The sequence below is a fragment of the Dipodomys merriami genome, unplaced genomic scaffold (genome assembly GCF_024711535.1).
Source record: "Dipodomys merriami isolate MVZ:Mamm:240054 unplaced genomic scaffold, mDipMer1.0.p SCAF_12, whole genome shotgun sequence".
Taxonomy (NCBI): Eukaryota; Metazoa; Chordata; class Mammalia; order Rodentia; family Heteromyidae; genus Dipodomys; species Dipodomys merriami.
This window is the reverse complement of record NW_027202493.1, coordinates 2170957-2190777: the sequence shown is the minus strand read 5'-3', so window position 1 is coordinate 2190777 and position 19821 is coordinate 2170957. Positions and strand designations below refer to the sequence as shown.

The following is a 19821-nucleotide window of genomic DNA, read 5'->3' as shown; positions in this document are numbered from 1 at the left end:
GTTTACTAAACTCCAGTGGAGAGGATCAGAGGAAGGAAGAGAAGCCCTTCACTTGGCAAGTGCTGAGCTCCTTAGCAGGAACTATGTCTTTGCTTCAGGGAAATCTTAGGAAACAAAGCCACTTGGACAAAAGGCTTCTGTCCTTCACCTCCTGTGTTAGGCTAGGGAGAGACTCTCAGCTCATGTTTGACTCATGTCTGTGCTCTTATAAGGGATCATCTAAGTTCTGAGCCCTCGTTGGTCTGCGATCAGCAGAATGCCAGGATTCTGATAGCTGTTCTGCTGGGAGAGTGGAAACCCAAGGAGTGTGTGGCCCTCACTCTGGATTCCCAGTATCTGCAGAGGGTGTGAGCCACCTGTCTGAACTGCCATGCTACTACCTGCTCTTTGAATAATTATCGATTAAGCCTTGAAAATACTGTCTGGCTTAGGTAAGCCCTCCAGTCTCTCTTGTTCAAGGGAGATCAGTAGAGAGACCTCCATTATCAGCAATCACATGAAAGTTGTATGATACATGTGAATAACTTCCCTGGGTCTTGGTTCTGCTAGGTATCTAAACGTGGCCTTCAACAATAAGCACAAAATGATGACCAGAGCCCAGAGCACTGCACCTCAGCAGCATTGTAGAGACTCAGCTTCCCAACCCTGATGACCCATCTCCTAAGTATGCTCTTGCTTGTCTCCAACACCTCTAGGTGTCTTTCCTGTTGAATACTCCCAGGAGGGGGTCTTGGGCAGGCAAGTGCCTTTGCATGTCTCAGCTCTTTTCAAATGTATGGTGGCTTCAGATGCAACTGGTGTCACAGTGGATTTATTCAAGCAAGAAAGCACTGGAACTTTCTCTCTGTGCTCACTGCCAGGCAAAATCACCAGAAGCCAAAAGAGACCTTGGCTACCACAGTCCAGCCCTTACCTGTCCTGGCTCCTTTCCAGCACCTTACTCACGATCGGCGAGTCTGTGATTCGGGCATGCGCCCTCTGTTGGCCTGAAACAAGAGACACTTCAGTCTCTGAGTCCCGCCCTGCACCTGAGTCCTCCTGCCTCTTCTCTTCTGACCTCTGACCTTCCTCTTGGCCAAGCAAATCGGCAAGGCCATTTGTAGCATCTGAATCCACTGTGTCGTCCTCCACAAGGTCCTGAGAGCCCATCTCCGGGCCTTGCGGCTCCTCTGAGAGCGCCCCCTCCAACTTCCACTCTTGTGTGGCGTCAGAGTCCTCGGCCTTGCTGCACTCCAGAGAGGAGTCCTCAGCAGTGACCAGGGAGGGTGTGAGGCCCGCAGACCACACCTGCATGTCAGACATCTCCAGCATGGTGTCATGCTCCGTGGCTGCCAGTGGGATGGCGTCTATGACGGCCACCTCGTTCCAGTACTGGTCTGCACGCAGCGGAGAGGAAAGCGCGTAGTGCAGGGAGGCAGGGGACAGCAGCTCGTCCTGCAGCGAGGAGTAACCTGGAGGGGCAGACAGAGGGCAACATGCTCCAGAAGCGATTTTTGTCACACACACTCACGTGCAAGTCCACACACACGCACACACAAGCACGGCCACAGAGAGGCATGCACATTCGGGGTGGGGGTGGGGGTCTTTCCAAGCTCCAAGTCCAATGCTCAGGCCTTGTGGCTGCTGCCAGGACCTCCTGGCAAGAGAAACAAGACTCTGAACTGGGCAGGGGCAGCCAGGGAGTGAGGACAAAAGGGGGCTCCTTTGCCAGAGGGCAAAGAAATGCGATTGGAATTCTTTCTTATCCAGTTCAGAGCACTAGATAAAGAAGGCTTTATCCAAAGGACTCATGCTCCGATCTGTGTGATCAGATGAAAGCCCCACCTCTCCAAGACTGGGCAGGAGAAAGTGTTGCTTTTTTTTTTTTTCTCAAAACTTCACTTTATAAAGCAGTCTTTAGTTAAGGTCCTCTTAGGAATATACTTTAAAGGGAGAGTGCAGGCCCCCCAGGACCAAGGTCAGTAACCAGGCTGCCCTGGAGGGGTCTAGCAGGGTACACTGAACATCCACAGACCTCAGTGCGGTGGTCAAATGGGAACCAGGCTTCTGGTTTGGCATGAAGTGACTTTTCCTCAAGTTGCATATTGGTTCCAGAAACTCTGAATGATCTACAGTGGCACAGGTGAGGGTTCTAAGGGTTCAAAAATGGGGGCAAGGTCAGAGGGCACCATGGGCACAAGGTGCACCTTTCCTGCAGCTTCTTTTCCGTGGGCCCTGAGTCATCCTCCCAGCTCCACTTGGCCCCGAGTGCCCAGCTGGAGTCACATGCATCTGACTACACCTGCTGCCTGTTCAGATGTGAGGCCCTGATAGTGATTTGCTTTGGCACTGCCTGCTTGAGGTCCAGAAGTGACTACAACATAGAGGGTTCTGGGATTTGTTACGGTGTGTGGCGAGGTGTGTGTGTATGGGGGGGAGTTATAGGGGTTTTACCAGGGATTCCTCAGTCCTCCTCTAGCCAGGAGTCACAAGAAAGCTTCTAACGGCTGCAGTGTTGATCAGTGGTAAGAAAAGAGAGTAGAAGATAGGAATCTCTACTCAGTTTAGCTTGTCTGAGCCAGGAAGCAGATGTGTGCCATGCCTACAATTGCTGAGGATACAGAACTAAAGGTCTTTGGTGCGCAAGTTTGTGTGTATGGGGGGATATAATCTCTAAGAACTTCTCTGCTGCTTAAACAGCCACTCTCCTCCTGTTTTGTGTCCAAAACCTTATATCAGCAGTCATACCAACTGCCCCCGCCCCCCATGACTGCCAGGTAAGGTCTTTGTCCTGTGTGCTTGGGCCAAGTGGCCTCCTCTGAGCTCTCAGATCTGGATCTCAGCACAGCTGTCCCATGGCCTCTCCCTCTGCCAGTGCTGACTCCACTTATCCTCATCCACCCACTGCTTCTAGCCCCAAACTCACCAGTATCCAACTACATGCCAGACACTATGTTGTGCTAAATGACTTGGATTACAAACATAAAACCACACAGACACACACAGACAGGTTCTTTTTTTATGTCAGCTTTCAGATAGGGAAAACTCAGCTTAGTCTTCTCATTTCTGAGTCTCCCCAATGCTCCCTCACTGGGCCAGCTCACAGAACTGTAAACCCTTTGATGACAGAGATGGTGGTCAACTCTTCCTGCTACTTGTCTAGACCAGGACTGGGGACCCACTGGCCCTGGTGACTTTTGCAGAACTCTTTGGATTTTGAGGGACACAAAAGTCAGAACAGAATGCCCTTCCTCAGGTACATGAATCACTATTGCTAACAGTTACCTGTAGACCCTGCATGCCAGCAGCCAGGCCATGTATGGCATGCCTTCTCTCTCCATCTTCCCAGAGATTTCCTCATGACTGACCTCTACCTCTGAGTATAGGTCCCAAAATTAAGGGAAAAGGGAAGACCATGAGTTGGTGAAGTGGCAGTGCCCCTCACCTTAAGTAGCCAAACCAGGAGGAACAAGGAATGGGAAGGAGGGGGGGTGGAGAAATGGGTAGGTCACATTGCACTGTGACACTAACAGCCATTGTTTCTGAAGCTAAGACTTGAGGATCTGGAAAGACAGAGGCATTGACCTTCCACTCTCCCTAGAAAAGGTCATGTGACCACAATTATTCTTACAAGCAATATTATACTGTCTCCATCATCTATTGAGCATCTATTCAGCATAATATATCTAACATGTTTGTGTGTGTGTGTGTGTGTGTGTGTGTGTGTGTGTGAGAGAGAGAGAGAGAGAGAGAGAGAGAGAGAGAGAGAGAGAGAGAGAGAGAGAGAGAGAGAGAGAGGGAGAGAGAGAGGTGGGGGGGCTTGAACTCAGGGCCTAAAGGCTATCCCTGGCTACTTTTGCTCAAGGTTAGCACTTTACTACTTGAGCAACAGCTCTGCTGGTTTTTTTGTTTTCTTTTTTTCTGTCTTTTTTTTTTTGGTAGCTTATTGGAGATATCTCACAGACTTTCCTGCCCAGGCTGGTTTTGAACTGAAATCTTCAGATCTCAGTCTTCTGATTAGCTAGGATAATGGATAACAGGTATGCACCATGGGAGCCTGACTAATTTCCTTTTTTTTTCTCTCTCTCCTAGACAAGTTTATTATTTCTCCAGCATTCAAAAAATATTGATTTGCAAAAAACTAGATTACAAAGGTCTTTTACTTTACAAACTACTGTCAATTAATTTACATATGTCCCTTTTTATTCTAAAATGGGAGTGAGATAGTGTTATACATACACATGTCATAATGACCAACACTGTTAGAGAAGGCAGAGGAAAAGACTCAAAGAGTCATTTTCCATGACTAGCAGAATGTCTTGTAGATGTTAACAGCTAAAGTAAACAGGTTGCTCACATCCAGTCACCACTGCTAACATATTTTTTAATAGTCACAACAACTCTACAAGGAATTTTAATATCACACCTACTTAATAGACTAGGAAACTAGAGATTTAGCAACTTGAAGTTACACAGCTTAAAGGTACTTAGCTTTACAGGGGTATAGTTGAATACAGAAAACATGCACCTATGGACACACCTGAAGCCATGATTACCACAGAAAAAGGCAGTGCCACCCCAACCCAGACTTCCTTGTGTGTGTGTGTGTGCGCACGTGTGAGTGTGCACATGCGTGCACATGCACGCACGCACGAGTACTGGGGCTTGACTCTGGGCTTAGGTGCTGTCCCTTAGCTATTTTGCTCAAATCTAGTGCTTCACCACTTGAGCCACAGGTCCATATCTAGCATTTTGCTAGTTAATTGGAGATTAGAGCCTCAGATTTGCTTTACTGGGATGGCTTTGAACTCTCCTCAGGTCATAGGCTCCACAGTAGCTAGAGTTACAAGTGTGAGCTGCTGGCACTGGGCTTCCTCAAGCTTCTTTATAATCTCCTCCTTCCCCTTCCCACCAAAATGATTCCCTAGGAACCATTGATTTGATTTCTGCCACTACTCATCACTTTATTCCCTAGAATTTTATATAAATAAAATTATGGCTTTTTTTATTTAGCCTGATGACCTGGGGTCCATCTGTGCTGCTACATGCACCAATAATATTGCTGAACCATATGCCACTGTATATGCCGGTTTGGATGTCTAATTACCTGCTAAGGAACATTTGGGTAGCCTTCAGTTTGAGGCTATTACAAATAATGCTGCTATTCTGAATGGATACACACACACTCTCTCACACACATATATACATATAGATACAAATATATATCTATATGTATATATATCTATATCTATATCTATATGCTTTCTTGCTAGTACTAGACTTTCAACTCAGAACCTCATGTTTGCTCAAGTTGCTCGCTTAGCTGATGCTCTTCTATGTAAGCCACACCTCTAGTACTGGTTAATTGAAGATAGAATCTTATGGACTTTTCTGCCCAGTCTAGCCTTGATCTTTCATCCTCCAGATCTTAGTCTCCAGAATACTTAGAGTTTTAGGTATGAGTAATGACTTGTACTTTTACTGTGCCTTTCCCTCATGGCTAATAATAATGTGTAATATCATCTCATATGCACATTTGTCATCTGTATATTCTTCAAATCTTTGTCCATTTTAAAAATTGAGTTGTTGGGGCTGGGAAGGTGGCTCAGTGGTAGAGTGCTTGCCTTGCATGCATGAGGCCCTGGGTTCGATTTTTCAGCACCACATAAGCAAAAAGAAAAAAGCCAGAAGTGGCTCTGTGGCTCAAGTGGTAGAGTGCTAGCCTTGAGCTGAAGAGCTGAGGGACGGCGCCCAGGCCCTGAGTTCAGGCCCCACGACTGGACCCCCCCCCAAAAAAAAATTGAGTTGTTTTCTTACTATTGAGTTTTAAGAGCTATTTATAGATTCTGGAGATATTCTATATCCAATGTCACTTACTAATATCTTCTCCTAATCTGTGGCTTGTCACTTAATTTTAAACAGTTTGAAGAACAGTTTCTAACTCTGATGAAGTACAACTTACAATCCTATTGTACTTCTGGTATTGTATTTAAGAAATCTTAACCTTATCTAAGATTTCTGCTTTTCCTTTGTTTTCCTCTAGCAGTTTTACACTGTTAACTTTTACAATTAACCTAAGATCCATTTTGAGTTGTTTTACATACAGTGTATGGAATTAATCCAAATTCATTTTGGTTTAGTTTCTTTTTTGTATAAATGTTCATAAAGGATATTAGACTGTGCTTTCTTTTTCTTGCAATATGTTTTTTCTCAATATCAGGGTAATGCTGGTATAAAATTAACCAGAAAGGTATTATTTCCTTTTATATTTTCTAAATCAGTTATTTTTTTAAGTGTTTGGTAAAATTATTAGTGATACTTTCTAGATTTGGAGTTTCATCACAGGAATGTTTTAAACTATAAATTCTAATTTATTTTAGTTACATATGTCAATTCAGTTTATTTCTTCCTATGTAATCTTTGATAGTTTATGTCTTTAGGAATTTGTCAATATATCTTCAATTTTTCTTAAAATTATATTATTATTTTTTTTATTGTCTTTAGGACAAAAAAGCTTTTTTTGTGGTTAACTGGAGATGAAAGTCTTATGGACTTTCTTGCTTGAGCTGGCTTTGAACTTCAGATTTTAGCCTTCTGAGTAGCTAGAACTAACATGTGGGGGTCACTGGCAACAGGCTACAAGCATTTTTGTCTTTTTTCCCCTGCACAGTCTGGTGGTGGTGTTGGTGGTAGTGTGTGTGCACATCAATTTTGTTGATCTTTTCAAAGCACTAGCTTTTGGTCTCATGGGCTTCCCACAGTTTTTTTTTTTTTCAGTTTCATTAATTTCCAATCTGGTCTTCATTATTTTTTCTACTGACTTAGGGTTTAATTTGTCATTGATTGGAGAATTCTTTTTGACTTTTTCTCTTTTTATTTTTGAGACCAAGTTTTGATATATAGCCCATGCTGGTCTTGAACTTGGATCCTCCTGTCTCAACTACCTGAATGCTGGAATTACAGGCATCAAATCCAGCTAATCTTTTTTTTTTTTTTTTAATGGAGACAGTATGTGCTTTAAAATTTTCCCTAAGTACTGTTTTAGCAGCATCTCATAGATTTTGAGACTTGTCTTTTTTTTTTTATTCAGTTGAAGATATTTTCTAATTTTCTATTTGCTTTATTTTCTGATCTATGGGTTATTTAGACATATTTAGTTTCTAACTATTTGGTGTTTTCCAGCTATCAATCAGTTATTCTTTATGTTATGGCAAAAAACATCATGTATAACTCGAATATTTTAGATTTATTGAGACATATTTTATTTATTTTGATATATCATTAAATGTAGCTCTTGGTTATTTTAATGTTTAGCCCTTAAATTCCTGTGGCTAAATTCATTGATCTTTTTTTTCTGCAGTCTAAGTCCAAGCAGTAGACCTCTCATCTGCATATTAAGATGTTTTACCTTGTAAGCCAGGCGCTGGTGGTTCACATCTGTAATCCTAACTACTCAAGAGGCTAAGATCTGAGGATCATGGTTCAAAGCCAGCCTGGGCAGATTTGTGAGACTTTTATTTCCAATTAACCATCCCCCCCCAAAAAAACCCACCAAAACAAAAAATCAACTGGAAGTGGAGCTGTGTGTCTCAAATGATACAGTACTAGCCTTGAGCAAAAACGCCTAAGGGCAGTGCCTAGGTCCTCAGTTCAAGTCCAAGTACTGGCAAAAAAAAAAAAAAAAAGAAAAAAGAAAAGAAAAAGAAAGAAAGAAAGATGATTTATCTGTAGAAGAACAGTTTGGAATTTTTACAAACTGTTCCATCAATGTCTCTACATAACTTTTTGAACATATACTATTCTACCATTCTTGTCTGCTCATTGTTATCAGTTCTGGGCCTGTTGATTATTATGGGTTGGTTTTCCCTGCTTCTTCATTAATCTTCAATTACTAAACAGTGAGAGTTTTACTCATTTAGGTGCTGGGTATTTTTTGGAGTCTTATTAATATTTTTGAGCTTTGTCCATTATATAGTTAAATTGTTTAGGCTTTTGTGTTTTGCTTTCAGGATTTATTAGGTAGGTCCTGAGCATTACTCAGGCTAGGGCTAGTTAGTCCCTTCTTATTTTATTATATGTTTTGGAAGTATTGGGGCTTGTATTGAGGATCTTGAACTTGCCAGGCAGGCTCTCCACCATTTGAGTCATGCCACCAACCCTGACATTTCTGATTTCAGACTCTTCTCTGTCCCCAAATAATATCTGGGTGATCAATATGACCTCTAAGAACAACTGATCAAGTAAAACTTGTCAGAGAGTCTTTGTAGGTATCCTGAGTTCTCTTCAGTTATCTCTTCTCTGGTCCTCCTCTATCTTGGGAAGTCTAGCTGTCTTAGTCTCCTCAACCCAGGGAGACTGCCTGGGACTCCCTAGAAACCTCCAAGGCAGCCATCCAGGTCATCACAGAACTTACCTCATTTATTCCCCATGCTCCATAGGTTATTGGTCTTTGCTGCCTGACAACCAATGTTTTGCGAACTACTGTCTCATATATTTTGTCTATTTTTAGTTGCCTTGAGCCTGAGGGCATACCTATAGTCCCTGTCACCCCATCTTGGAATAAGAATGCACTATAATCAGCTTCTCAGATATGGCCAGAGGACCATTCTGTCACTCATGGAACTCTTAGCAAGACTTGTAGAGACTGGGAAAACATAGCTTTGCTGGTCACAGGACATCTGGGACTCTTCTTGGGGATCCTTTGGAACTTTTCCACACAAACAGGTAGAAAGCATGTATACAGCCTCCCCTGGTGCTGTTACCCTGAGGGTGCAGAGGACCCCACTCTCCCCATAGACTTAGGTCTGAAGTTCCCAGCAGCTCTATGTCTGCTGCTGGTATCAGATTGGAGTAATGGTCATTACTGCTAACACGTCCTTATAAGGAATGTTTCCCAAAGTTGAAACCAGTCCACAGAAAGATCTACTGTGTACCCTTTGCCGAATGTCAGAGTGCCCAATTTCTCTAGGTCTCTTCTAGAGGCTTGTCTTTCAGCTGAGAGACCTCTCTCTAATTTGGGGGAAATCAGGAAAGAGGACGCTATGTATATTGTATGGGGCAGAACAGAGTCCAATATTCTTATCTCAGATTGTCAACCTGGCTTGTTGTTAACCTAGAGGTAGTAATAATCTTATTAGACTAATGTCAACAGCCAGCAAAAGGACAGGTAGCCAAGACTAAGGCAGGAGTCACATTTCACTAGATGTATTCATTAGGAGTTGACACAAATGAAAAAAGATTTATTTCCAAGTAGACATGAATATGTGTCCAATTCATGAAAGCAAATAGAGCCAACATGGGTGTGAGATGCCCAGTTTTATCTTTCATACAAGAAATCTGTTCCATTTTCAGGAACATGCCAAGTTTTTTTCTTTATGGGCATATTGTTCCCTTACATCTATTCCATGAACCTGGGATAGATCTCTCCCAGGCAGGAAACACTAACTGGTTTTTTATTTATTTATTTATTTTTGGTCAGTTGTAGGGCTTGAACTCAGGGCCTGAGCTCTGTCCCTGAGCTTTTTTGCTCAAAGCTAGCACTCTGCCACTTTGAGCCACAGTACTGCTTATGGTTTTCTGGTGGTTAATAAGAGTCTTATGGCCTTTCCTGCTCAGGCTGGCTTTGAACCACTATTCTCAGAACTCAGCCTCCCTGAGTAGCTAGATTACAGCTAGCACCCAGTACTAACTGGCCTTTTGACCTGATATTTTTTCTGATGTCTCCTCTTGGAAGAGCCCTAATACCCAACACCACCAGATTTTCTCCTATTGCTGTCCTGAGTCCTGTGAATTTAGAAAGAGACCCAGAGAAGCAGAGACATGAGCATAGCACAAAAGAGCCAAGGTGATGGTGGTGACTGAAGTGTACAGGTCTAGGCTGGTACCAGGACAAGAATCATGTGGCTCTCCCCTGGAGAAAGCCCGAGGCAGTACAGGAGGCTTCTGCTTCCTCACCCTGCTCCTCAGATCCTGCCAGCTCCTATTTCCAGAGCAGAAAGGCACAGGAAGTGGGACTGCAAAGTACAAGATGCTAATGTTGATGCCTAGAAAGGCAGAAAGGACCAAGCCAGGCACCTGTTTGTAGTCTATGCTTGGGCAGAAGGAGGGGCATGCAGGGCAAGGGGCTAGGTCCTGCTAGAGAGGAAAACTGCGGAGAGGGGCTGTGGAGGGCATCTGAGAAGCAGGAACTAAAGATACATTTGATTCAGGACCAAGTTAACTGAGCAGGAAGAGAGCTCCTTTGAAAACTCAGGTAGATCATGCCACTCTTTTGTTCAAAACTCACTGGGCAAAATCCAATCTCCTTATGATAGGCTCTAGGGCTGACCACCTGTTGTCCTTCAGGTCTCTGAGTCTGCTCTCTCTCTTGTTCCTTTCTCAGTCCCTGTGGCTCCTCAGATCCCTTGCTATCTGTGAATGCACAGGCAAGGCATCCTTTGTTCATGCCTAGCTCACTTCTTCATCTCCTTCATGTCTTTGTCCCACTAAACTGTTTAAATCTCCTGGCCTGTTAAGAGCATTATGATTCTCTTGTGTATTATGCTATTGGCATACCTAACAGAGGGTAGGTTCCATGAAGGCAAAGTTTGTTTGGCTTCCTTACTTGTTTGAGAATTGACATGATCTCTTCTGCCTAGAACAGTGCCTGGCATGTAGCTGATGCTTGACTATGATTTTCTGAATGGACTAGCCCATTGCAGCAGAGGCCATGGTGCCAGACATGGAGCACAGAGACCTGGTCTTATTCAGACTGCTCAGACGTTAGAATCTTTAGGCCAGCTGCCAGGAGTCCTGTACCAATGAAGATTCTCCTTATTCAGACTCAAGGAGTTCTAACAGTTGCTAGTCTTTAGGTACACAAGTAAGGAATACACAAAAAAGAAAACCTTGAGGGACGTGAAGTTGACTGAAATAGGATGGGGATAGTAAGACGCTCATGCCACACAGGAAGGGGCTGGTATTTGGTCACTTAGATTTCCCAATGTTTGCAGAATTTCCCAGTTGCTTCCTTTTGCCCTTGGTGAAGGGGAACTCTCTACTGAAGAGTCTTCTGCAGTGCTCCGACCAGGTCCTCTGGGGAGCAGCTACAATTCTGTGGGTATGGAACTCTTTAATATGGACCTGCAGAGTGAGCGGAGCACACAGTCGGCAGCCATACAAAGTGACACAGACAGCACGCCGTGCACACACGCACACAGATGCCCATGGAGACAGCTAGGAGATGTGTAAGGGGAGGACTGGAAGTCCATTACATGCAACTGTGGAGATTGACAGCTCTCATACACTTGGCCAGGTGGAGACAGTGGAGACAAGAAGTAAAAGAGAATGAGCAAACCAGAAGTCAGGATGAGGTCAGAGGCAGAAGAGAAAGGCGACAGGACACAACCAACAGATGAGCCCTGTGTCTGGTAGCACTAGATGGCATGTTTTAGGAGACACAGGATGTGGGAGAAGGAACTGGGAAGGTTCAGCATGCACAGGCTCTTGCCTGGCAGAAGGAGGCCCTGGTGCTTAGTCAGTCATGAACTCACCATAAGCTGACATTTACATGCCCGTGTGTGTGTGTGTGTGTGTGTGTGTGTGTGTGTGTGTGTGTGTGTGTGTGTGTGTGTGTGTGTGTGTGTGTGTGTGTGTGTGTGTGTGTGTGTGTGTGTGTGTGTGTGTGTGTGTGTGTGTGTGTGTGTGTGTGTGTGTGTGTGTTTTCCTGAGAATTAGTAGCTTGAATCATCAATGTATATTTCCCCTCCCCAAGCTAGGTATTTTACACAATGATTTTTTCCCCCAAGGTCTGTGAGGAATTTAAGGAACTTGACCCTACCAGCTGATTTTAAAGAAGAGGAGAACTTTGAGCCAATCAGGAGAAAAGTGGCAGGTAGGAAGCAGCTAGAACCCCAGGCTCCTGGACCTTTGAGTTAGGCTGAGGCAGACGTGGAACCTTTGCTCTGTGTCCACTGACTATGGAGAGGGCATATGAAGGGGAAAAACATGAGGAGTCCCCCAGTCAGTGGCTGCTGCATTGCAGGGAGCAGTCCTTAGATTCAGCTGAGAACCGTTGAGGCAAAGGTCAGGACTTCTGGGCTTTCTCTCCTTGGGCTTGGGCACACTGCCATGCTGAACCACATCAAAAGGAGTGAGGAGAAATCGATGAAATGGAAATAAAGGAAGAGAGTGAGAAAGACAGAGAGGAGGAGAGAGGGAGAGAGAAAGGGAGAAAGAGAGAGAGAGGGAGAGAGGAAGAAGAGACAGAGGAAGTAAGAGAGGGAAAGGGAGGGAGATGGAGAGGCAAAGGGAGAGAAAGGGTGAAGGATTGAGAGAGGGAAGGAGGAAGAGAGACTATAGACTCAAAGGAAAGGAAACTGCTTAGCCTCAGAAGTGGCCACAGTGGAGATTTCAAACACCATTCAGCTAATCCACACCAGACCCTGGTCAGAACCTTCTTGGCTTCCCAGCATCTGAACATTTGCAGATAGAAACACTGATATCTCAAGAGAGGAGGCCTTGGGAAGAGTGCCATGGAATGAAGGCAGACTAGGGTGAGGATGTAGCCAGCTACTTCCCACCATACCAGGCCCTACCAGGACCTCAGGGCTGGTAGTGGGGGCCTGGGTGGTGCTTAGCTCATGGGTACAAAGGCAGGCAGTGTAGGGGAGGACCCCTACCTGCACAGGTGTGTGCCACCTGTCTCTATCTATGGCCTCTTCTCTCCCTGGGAAGAGTTCATTATTGGCAAATTAAATATTACCCCCCCCCCAGGAGAGAGATGATTTTAGGGGATAAAATTTTAGGAAGGGGCTATCTGTACCCATGACTAGAAAGATGGGACCCAGCTCAGTCCTGCTCGGTCCCCGTGGACACTCACCATTCATTTGGGAGGGTGACAATGAGTAGTCCCGGTCTGTGTGCCGCCGATCTGGCTTCAGGTTGCGGCTCTGTCGGCCAGAGCCCTCCAACATGTTCACAATCTCATTCCGGTCAATGTTCCGCAGGGCAGTGTACAGGTTCTCCACTGCCAGGAAAGGAAAGAAGGGCACGTGAGGAATGAATTCTAGTCATTTAAGAGCAATAGGGAAGGTTGCACAGCCAGCCTGAAAACTGGGCCAGGAGGAAGAGGAAGAAGAGAGGTGACCAAGTTTTTCAAAAAGAATCAATTCCAAACGCTTCTTTGGGGAAGTTGTTTTTGTTTTTTTAATTGCTACAGTAGATCTTTTCTAAAAACTAAAGGTGGCCGCTCCCCCTGCCTCCTCCCATTCCCTGCCCAGCACCTCTGGGATAAGTGCTGGGGATCACAGCAGTGATGTCACACATGCCAAGCGAGGACTTTAGCATTGAGAAACAACCCTAGTCCCTCACTGGCCAGTTAAAAGCATAAAAAAAGTGTTTTTTCCCTTTTTCTTTTTTTGGGAAGGAATACCAGGACAGAATGAGGGTAGGGATGACTGGATTCTGTCCTTTTGACATTCTGGGTCCTGGCTAGTTGATTTGAGATGCAATTTCCTCTTAGTGCTGCAGAGAAGTTGGTGGAAGAGACTCAGAACAGAGATCAAGGCCAATCTTCCCTCTAGGCTGGGGAAAGAAGTTCCTAGGAGAATGAAACCTGCTGTGGGCTGCTTTCTGTCCCACCCACCTCTGTTCTGAGATAACAACACTATTTTGGTTGAGAAATTCAGGAAGTCTTTGAAGATGAGAGCAGGCATACATCATCTTATATCTACACCTCATCCAGGGGAACAAGGGAGAAAAATGTTATCTTACTCTCAGAACAGGAGAAAGATTGAGGCCAAGATAGGCTGTGCATGTGAATGTTGTGAGAAACACAAGTGTGTATATGTGTGTGTGTGCATGTGTGCATGTGCACGTATGTGCATATGTATGTGTGTGTGTGTGTGAGAGAGAAACAGAGAAAGCAAAAAAGTGTAACAGAGCGCAATAGCACAAGCGCCAAGATCAACAGAAGGAAGGAATTGGAAGGAAGACATCCTTTGGCAAGGAGCAGGTCTAGCAAGGCCATGCAGCTGAACAATACTGACTCTTCGCATTTTCGCCTTCCCGGGCAACCCAGAGGGTCAGCAAGGCTGCACTTTGCTCCAACAAGGAATTAGGGTTCTCTACTCGGATCCTGTTGATGTCTTCTACACTGAATTGCAGTTCCCGGGCCAACTCTGCAGACAGAAAAGCAAGAGCAGCTGTGAGCCCAGACTGCTAAAACACAACCTCCATGATGCACGTTTCTTCTCATCAAGGGAGACCTGGTGACCTGCAAGCGGTTACCCCTCTGAGGATTCAGAAAACAGGCAAGGTGCTGAGTGAAAGAATAAACAAACAAATGCCCTCTTCTGCTGCTTTCCTGGCTTCAAACAGAAGATGGTAGAAACAAACCTCTAGGGAAGTTCGGCTACTTTTCCAGAGTCTTAGGACAAACAAGTCACCCAGTTAATCTGGAAAAGGAACTGGAGGCATGGGTTGCTGACAAATACATATTACTGCCAAGAGGCCACAGACTCTCCTTGAGGAATCAATGAAAGTGGAAAGGTGTCTCTGTTTACCCATTTCCAGGAAAATGTGTTATTAATACTGAAATCTTGTTTCCACCAATTGCTCCTGCATAGGTGTTTAGAAGATGGAGGTGCCCCAGAGTGTACTTTCAAAGATGAGGAAGAATGGGAAGTACTAGTGTGAATCAGAACATACCTCTATAATACCCACACAATGCATACACACACAAATCACGCACACATACATATATGTGTACACATGCACAGGACAACTTCCCCCCACCCACCATGGTGTAAAGAATTAACAGTCTCTGAACCTCTGTTTCAGCAATTGTGGCTAAGGATTCCGAGTCTTTCTAAAGCAGAGTCTATGCAGAGTGAACGAGTGGGAAGTTCACTCATATGAAGGATAACAATAAGAAAAGGAAAAAAAAAAAGGAGTGTAAGAGAATCAAGTTTTAGGGCCTTTGCTTCATAAAACACATTCTGGATATTTTCTCTTTGTACAACTGCCTCCTTTAAAGTCAGACTTCTCCTGTTGTTGGCAAGAAGTCCCATGGGCTCAGCTATAGCCAGGGTGATAAATGAAGCGTCAAGTCTTTCAAGCCAGGAGTGGATGGCTCATGCCTGGAATCTTAGCCTATTCATAAGGCTATGAGGATTGTGGTTTCAAGCCAGCTTGAGCAGGAAAGTCTGTGAGACTTATCTCCAATTAACAACCAAAAACAAGTAGAAGTATGGCTCAAATGGCAGAGTGCCACCTTGAGCGAAAAGCTGAGAGATAGCACCCAGGTCCTGCACGCACTGCATGCACGCACATGTGCATGCACACACACACACACACACACACACACACACACACACACACAAACTGCCTTTCTTGCTTCCTTTTCCTTAACAAGTTACCTTTGAAGAATGGTGATGTGTGTGTCTGTTTTGCTTATTTGTTTGATTTTCTAGATTCTTTCACTTGCTAGCTTCAATAAGTAAGTCACTCTACTGAGCTGAATTTCAATTTTTCTATTTGTTAAGACAAGGTAAACTAGAGAAATCCAAGAGTCTTTTGTAATGTCAAGAATCAGTTCTCGGGGCTAGGCTCAGTGACTCATGCCTGTAATTCTTTTTTTTTTTTTTTTTTTTTTTTTGTCGGTCGTAGGGCTTGAACTCTGGGCTTGAGCGCTGTCCCTCAGCTCTTCAGCTCAAGGCAAGCGCTCTACCACTTGAGCTACAGCGCCACTTCCGGTTTTCTGGTGGTTTATTGGAGATGGGAGTTTCATGGACTTTCTTGCCCAGGCTGGCTTTGAACCATGATCCTCAGATCTCAGCCTCCTGAATAGTTAGGATTACAGGCGTGAGCCACCGGCACCCGGCTCATGCCTGTAATTCTAACTATTTGAGAGGGGGAGATCAGAAAGATGGTAGTTTGAGACCAGCTGAGGCGAAAAGTTAGCTAGACATCCATCTCAACAAAAAAGCTGGTGTGGTAGCATGTTTATCACCCCAGCTACATGGGAGCCGTAAGTAGAAGCACTTTGGTCCAGGCCACCTGGGAAAAAAATGAGAGACCCTATAAGTTAAAATAAAAAAGCATTTGTTCCAGACAGTAGTGGAGGAGAAAAGCTCACTTCTTTGCATAGGCACCTATGGATGGTGTTGGGAAAATGGGCTTATCCCAAACAATCAGATCAGATGCACAGTGCACAATGGAGAGAGTTAGAAATGCCTACCTTAGATAATGTGGGGGATAGTCAAAGGTGTTTTTTTTTCCCCTACCCTAAGTTCCCCACTCACCTGCCCAACTAAGGCCAAGGTGCTCTGTTATGACAGCCATCTTCATATCTGCTTTGTCAGTCCCACTGGGAAAACCTGGAGAGATACATTAGAGCTCAGTTAACAGCCTGAGCAGAACACAGCATTCACAGGTCTCAGGGTCTCTGATGAATGGATGTGTAAGGTCACACAGAGGACCTCAGAGTACACTGATCACTGCTTCTATAAGGCAGTGGAGACCTGGGACCAGGCTCTACATGCTGCACACAGGATAGACTGAGAAAAATGCATGAAGAGATGAGCTTCTGACCCTCCCCATGGAAATCTTTCTCAGAGGAGCAAGCATAGGTCTTCACAAAGAGGTCCATACCCAGAGGTGACTCGCTGAGAATGCTGTATCTTAGAGACAGGGGTGTCAAGGTCCTTCTCCTATCCTCAGCTCCACTCCCCTGCAGAGGATAAAGAAAGATATGCTTTGGGTTTGGCATACCTGGAGAAAGTGGTGCAGCTCACACTACAGGGAGGGGAATGGTGGCCGGGGCCCAGTAGGAAGGTAAAGGCAAGAATGGAAATTAATGACACCTATTATTTTATTAAAGACAACGACAATGTTTGTGGCTCAGGCTTATAACCCTAGCTGTTCAGGAGGCTGAAATCTGTGGATTGAGGTTTCAAGCCAGCCTGGGCAGGGAAGTCCATGAGACTTTTATCTCTCCAATTAACCACCCAAAAGCCAGAAGTTGAGCTGTGGTTCAAGCGTCAGTGCTAGCATTGAGCAAAAACTCTCAGAGACAGTGCCTAGTACCCAGGCCCTGAGTTCAAGCCCCAATACCAACACACACACACACACAAATAACAAGTACAACAGCAGACTCATATAACCCTAATTGTGTGTGAGGCCCTGTTTAACATGTTTATGACAACCTACAGTTAGGTACTGTTTTTGTTCCTATTTCATTGATGAGGAAACTGAGGTACAGATTAGTTAGGCAACTTGCTCAAGGTTACCTAATGAATAATCAGTGGAGTTGAGATGAACTTAAAAACTGTTTTTCTTTTTGGGTATCTTTCTGCTCCACCAACCTGGTTTTGACATTAGCCTCAGGCTTAACACTTACTTGCTCTAGTCCGTAAGAAATATTTTCGGAACTATGATAGATTCTAGAACAAAAACAGTGTAATTTCTTAGGCTAACTTGTAGTCTAACAAAATAAACACCAGGAAATGGATACTAAAGTAGAGGGTGGAGAACTCTCCCCAAGAGAAGGAAGAGGAGAGGAATGAAGAGAGGAGATGAAGTCTCAATGCATATCCTACACAATTTAGACAATTGAGGGAAGGGGTGAGGAGGAATGAGGGAAAATGATGAAAGGGGTGACACTGACCAAGATGCATTATATTCACAAACTGCTTTGTTGAATGGCAACTCCTTTGCACAACTACTTACAGAAAATTAAAAAAAATCAATGCAGGCTAAAAAAAATAAATAAATAAAAAAAATCTTTTGAGAGAGAGAGAGCACTCAAAAGAATAGAGATATAGCTATTGATATATAAATGTGACTTTGCTTCTTTTTTAGTTGATCGTGGCAAGCTAATGATTAAAATAACTATGAGATAAAAACGGGCAGCAACATGGAGACATTCCGGAGACAAGATTACTCTGGCATTGCTGACAGAGGTGACACCTGTAACACTGACAGGCATTGATAAATGAACATACACAGTCAAGACTCCATGGCTGAGCTAAAATCTGGGTGTTTGCAGTGGCTGAGGGCTTAGTATCCATGAAGATCAGTCAGTAAGAAACTCCATGGCCAGTGGCCTTGAGTGACTCAACACCTAGCTCCAAGCTTCAGAAGTCCCACAGGGAGATGCTCTGACCTTCATGTCCTAGAGCCCAGGGCCCCCTGCAACAGACCTAGCACCTTGTCATGTCACATGATCAAAGCTGGACGGAGCTTTGTAGACAGGCTTTGTAGATAGGCTTTCCCAGCCAGGACACAAAACAAATGTCCCTAGCAACACTGAGAACCTTTTGTACCTTGGAAATTCAAAGGCAACATTTTTGAGGAGAAAGCCCTTTGGGAATAATGATCCTCGAGTCTGTTTGGGGGGCCTCTTTAGGGCACCTGACCTCTGCTGTAGGCGCTCGGCCCATGACGGCTCACCTTGGTGCAAGGAGGCATGGTGATGTTGAGGTGGCACAGGATGTGCTGGGCGTCCTCGTACTTCATTGCCTTACGCAGGAATGACAGGAAACCTCCGGGCTCCCGACTGCTGTCCCTCACCTAAAGTCAATCACAGAGGGAGACTTAGAAGACTATCTGTGGAGCCGGGCGCCGGTGGCTCATGCCTGTAATCCTAGCTACTTAGGAGGCTGAGATCTGAGGATCGCGGTTCAAAGCCAGCCCAGGCAGGAAAGTCCGTGAGACACTTATCTCCAATAAACCACTAGAAAACCGGAAGTGGCGCTGTGGCTCAAGCAGTAGAGCACTCGCCTTGAGCTGAAGAGCGTAGGGACGGCACCCAGGCCCAGAGTTCAAGCCCCACGACCGACCAAAAAATAAATAAATAAAAAATAAAAAAAGAAAGCTATCGGTGGCCTCCAGGCTGGCTGGCTCAGAGATGTCTACTTCTCCAACTTCCTAGACCCAGAGGAGCAGTCAGAGGTCAGTACCTTGACAGGGATGGCCAAACGATTCTCTCGAAATGACTGAAAGTGGAAGCTTCGTTGCTGGGCAGCTTTCTTGACAGGGACCAGATTCCCAGAGAGTTCTGCAAACAGGGGCATTCCTTCTAGAACCTAGAAAACAGGAACAATAAACAGTCCACCGGGGGAAAATGCCTGTGAGCTCCCATCTTTCTCTCCCCCAGATGAGCTTGTGACAGCATGAAGAATGTTGGTATGTTCTGAGAAATGTATCAGGATGACACTCAAGAACTCTAGAACTCCACCAGGAAAGCATCGTATGGCTTCTGGAAAAGACCGGTCTAGTTTTCTATCTGTCCAAAGAAGTTTAGTTCATGAGAAGTGCTGGGAAGACTATGTTCTATTTTAATCTCACCTGTCCTAAAGATCCCTTCCATATAGCTAGTGCTTTCAAATGGGATGTTCTCATGAACACAATTGACAGTTAAGTCCTACACTTCTTCCCCCGAAAGATTTAGCTCAGATTTGGAGGCCAGACTCCCAGAATGTTCCTGGCTTACTGTACATCTTAACATGAGCGAGGATCCTGGGGTGGATAATGGGTTCAAATCCTGGTCCCAGACCTAGACTAATCATTTGTCTGCCCATCTCCTCTGTTGCTCAATAGGCCCCCAAACTTCAGTGAAGCCCACAGAAGTGTGGGCTCTGAGTTAGGAGACTTGGACAGATCCTACCTCTACCATGTATTCCCCTGTGAGACTTTGGATAGGTTATTTAACTTGTCTAGACTTGGTGTTTTAGTGTGTAAGTAGAGGACAATAAAGGAATGAAATCATAATGCAAGTAATTCATTTTGTTGTTGCTGTTTTAGGTGATACTGGGGGTTGAACTAAGAATGTTGTGATTATTAGACAGGTACTCTATCCAT

At 44.8% G+C, this 19821-nt stretch overlaps 1 protein-coding gene across 10 annotated transcripts in view; it reads right to left on the bottom strand.

Annotated features, from left to right (window-relative positions):
- The window catches only part of Ank1 (ankyrin 1), a 226849-nt gene that overhangs the window by 17418 nt on the left and 189610 nt on the right, over positions 1-19821 (bottom strand). For 6 of the 10 annotated variants that reach the window (XM_070016090.1, XM_070016092.1, XM_070016091.1 and 3 more), the window contains 7 exons: positions 18921-19046; positions 18412-18531; positions 16612-16690; positions 16263-16337; positions 14007-14138; positions 12839-12985; positions 914-1451 (listed from right to left, as the gene is read on the bottom strand). In XM_070016090.1, coding sequence (XP_069872191.1) covers positions 914-1451; positions 12839-12985; positions 14007-14138; positions 16263-16337; positions 16612-16690; positions 18412-18531; positions 18921-19046 — 1217 coding nt within the window. The remainder of the gene's footprint in view (positions 1-913; positions 1452-12838; positions 12986-14006; positions 14139-16262; positions 16338-16611; positions 16691-18411; positions 18532-18920; positions 19047-19821) is intronic. The other 4 variants (XM_070016093.1, XM_070016097.1, XM_070016098.1 and 1 more) reach the window with 2 other exon arrangements.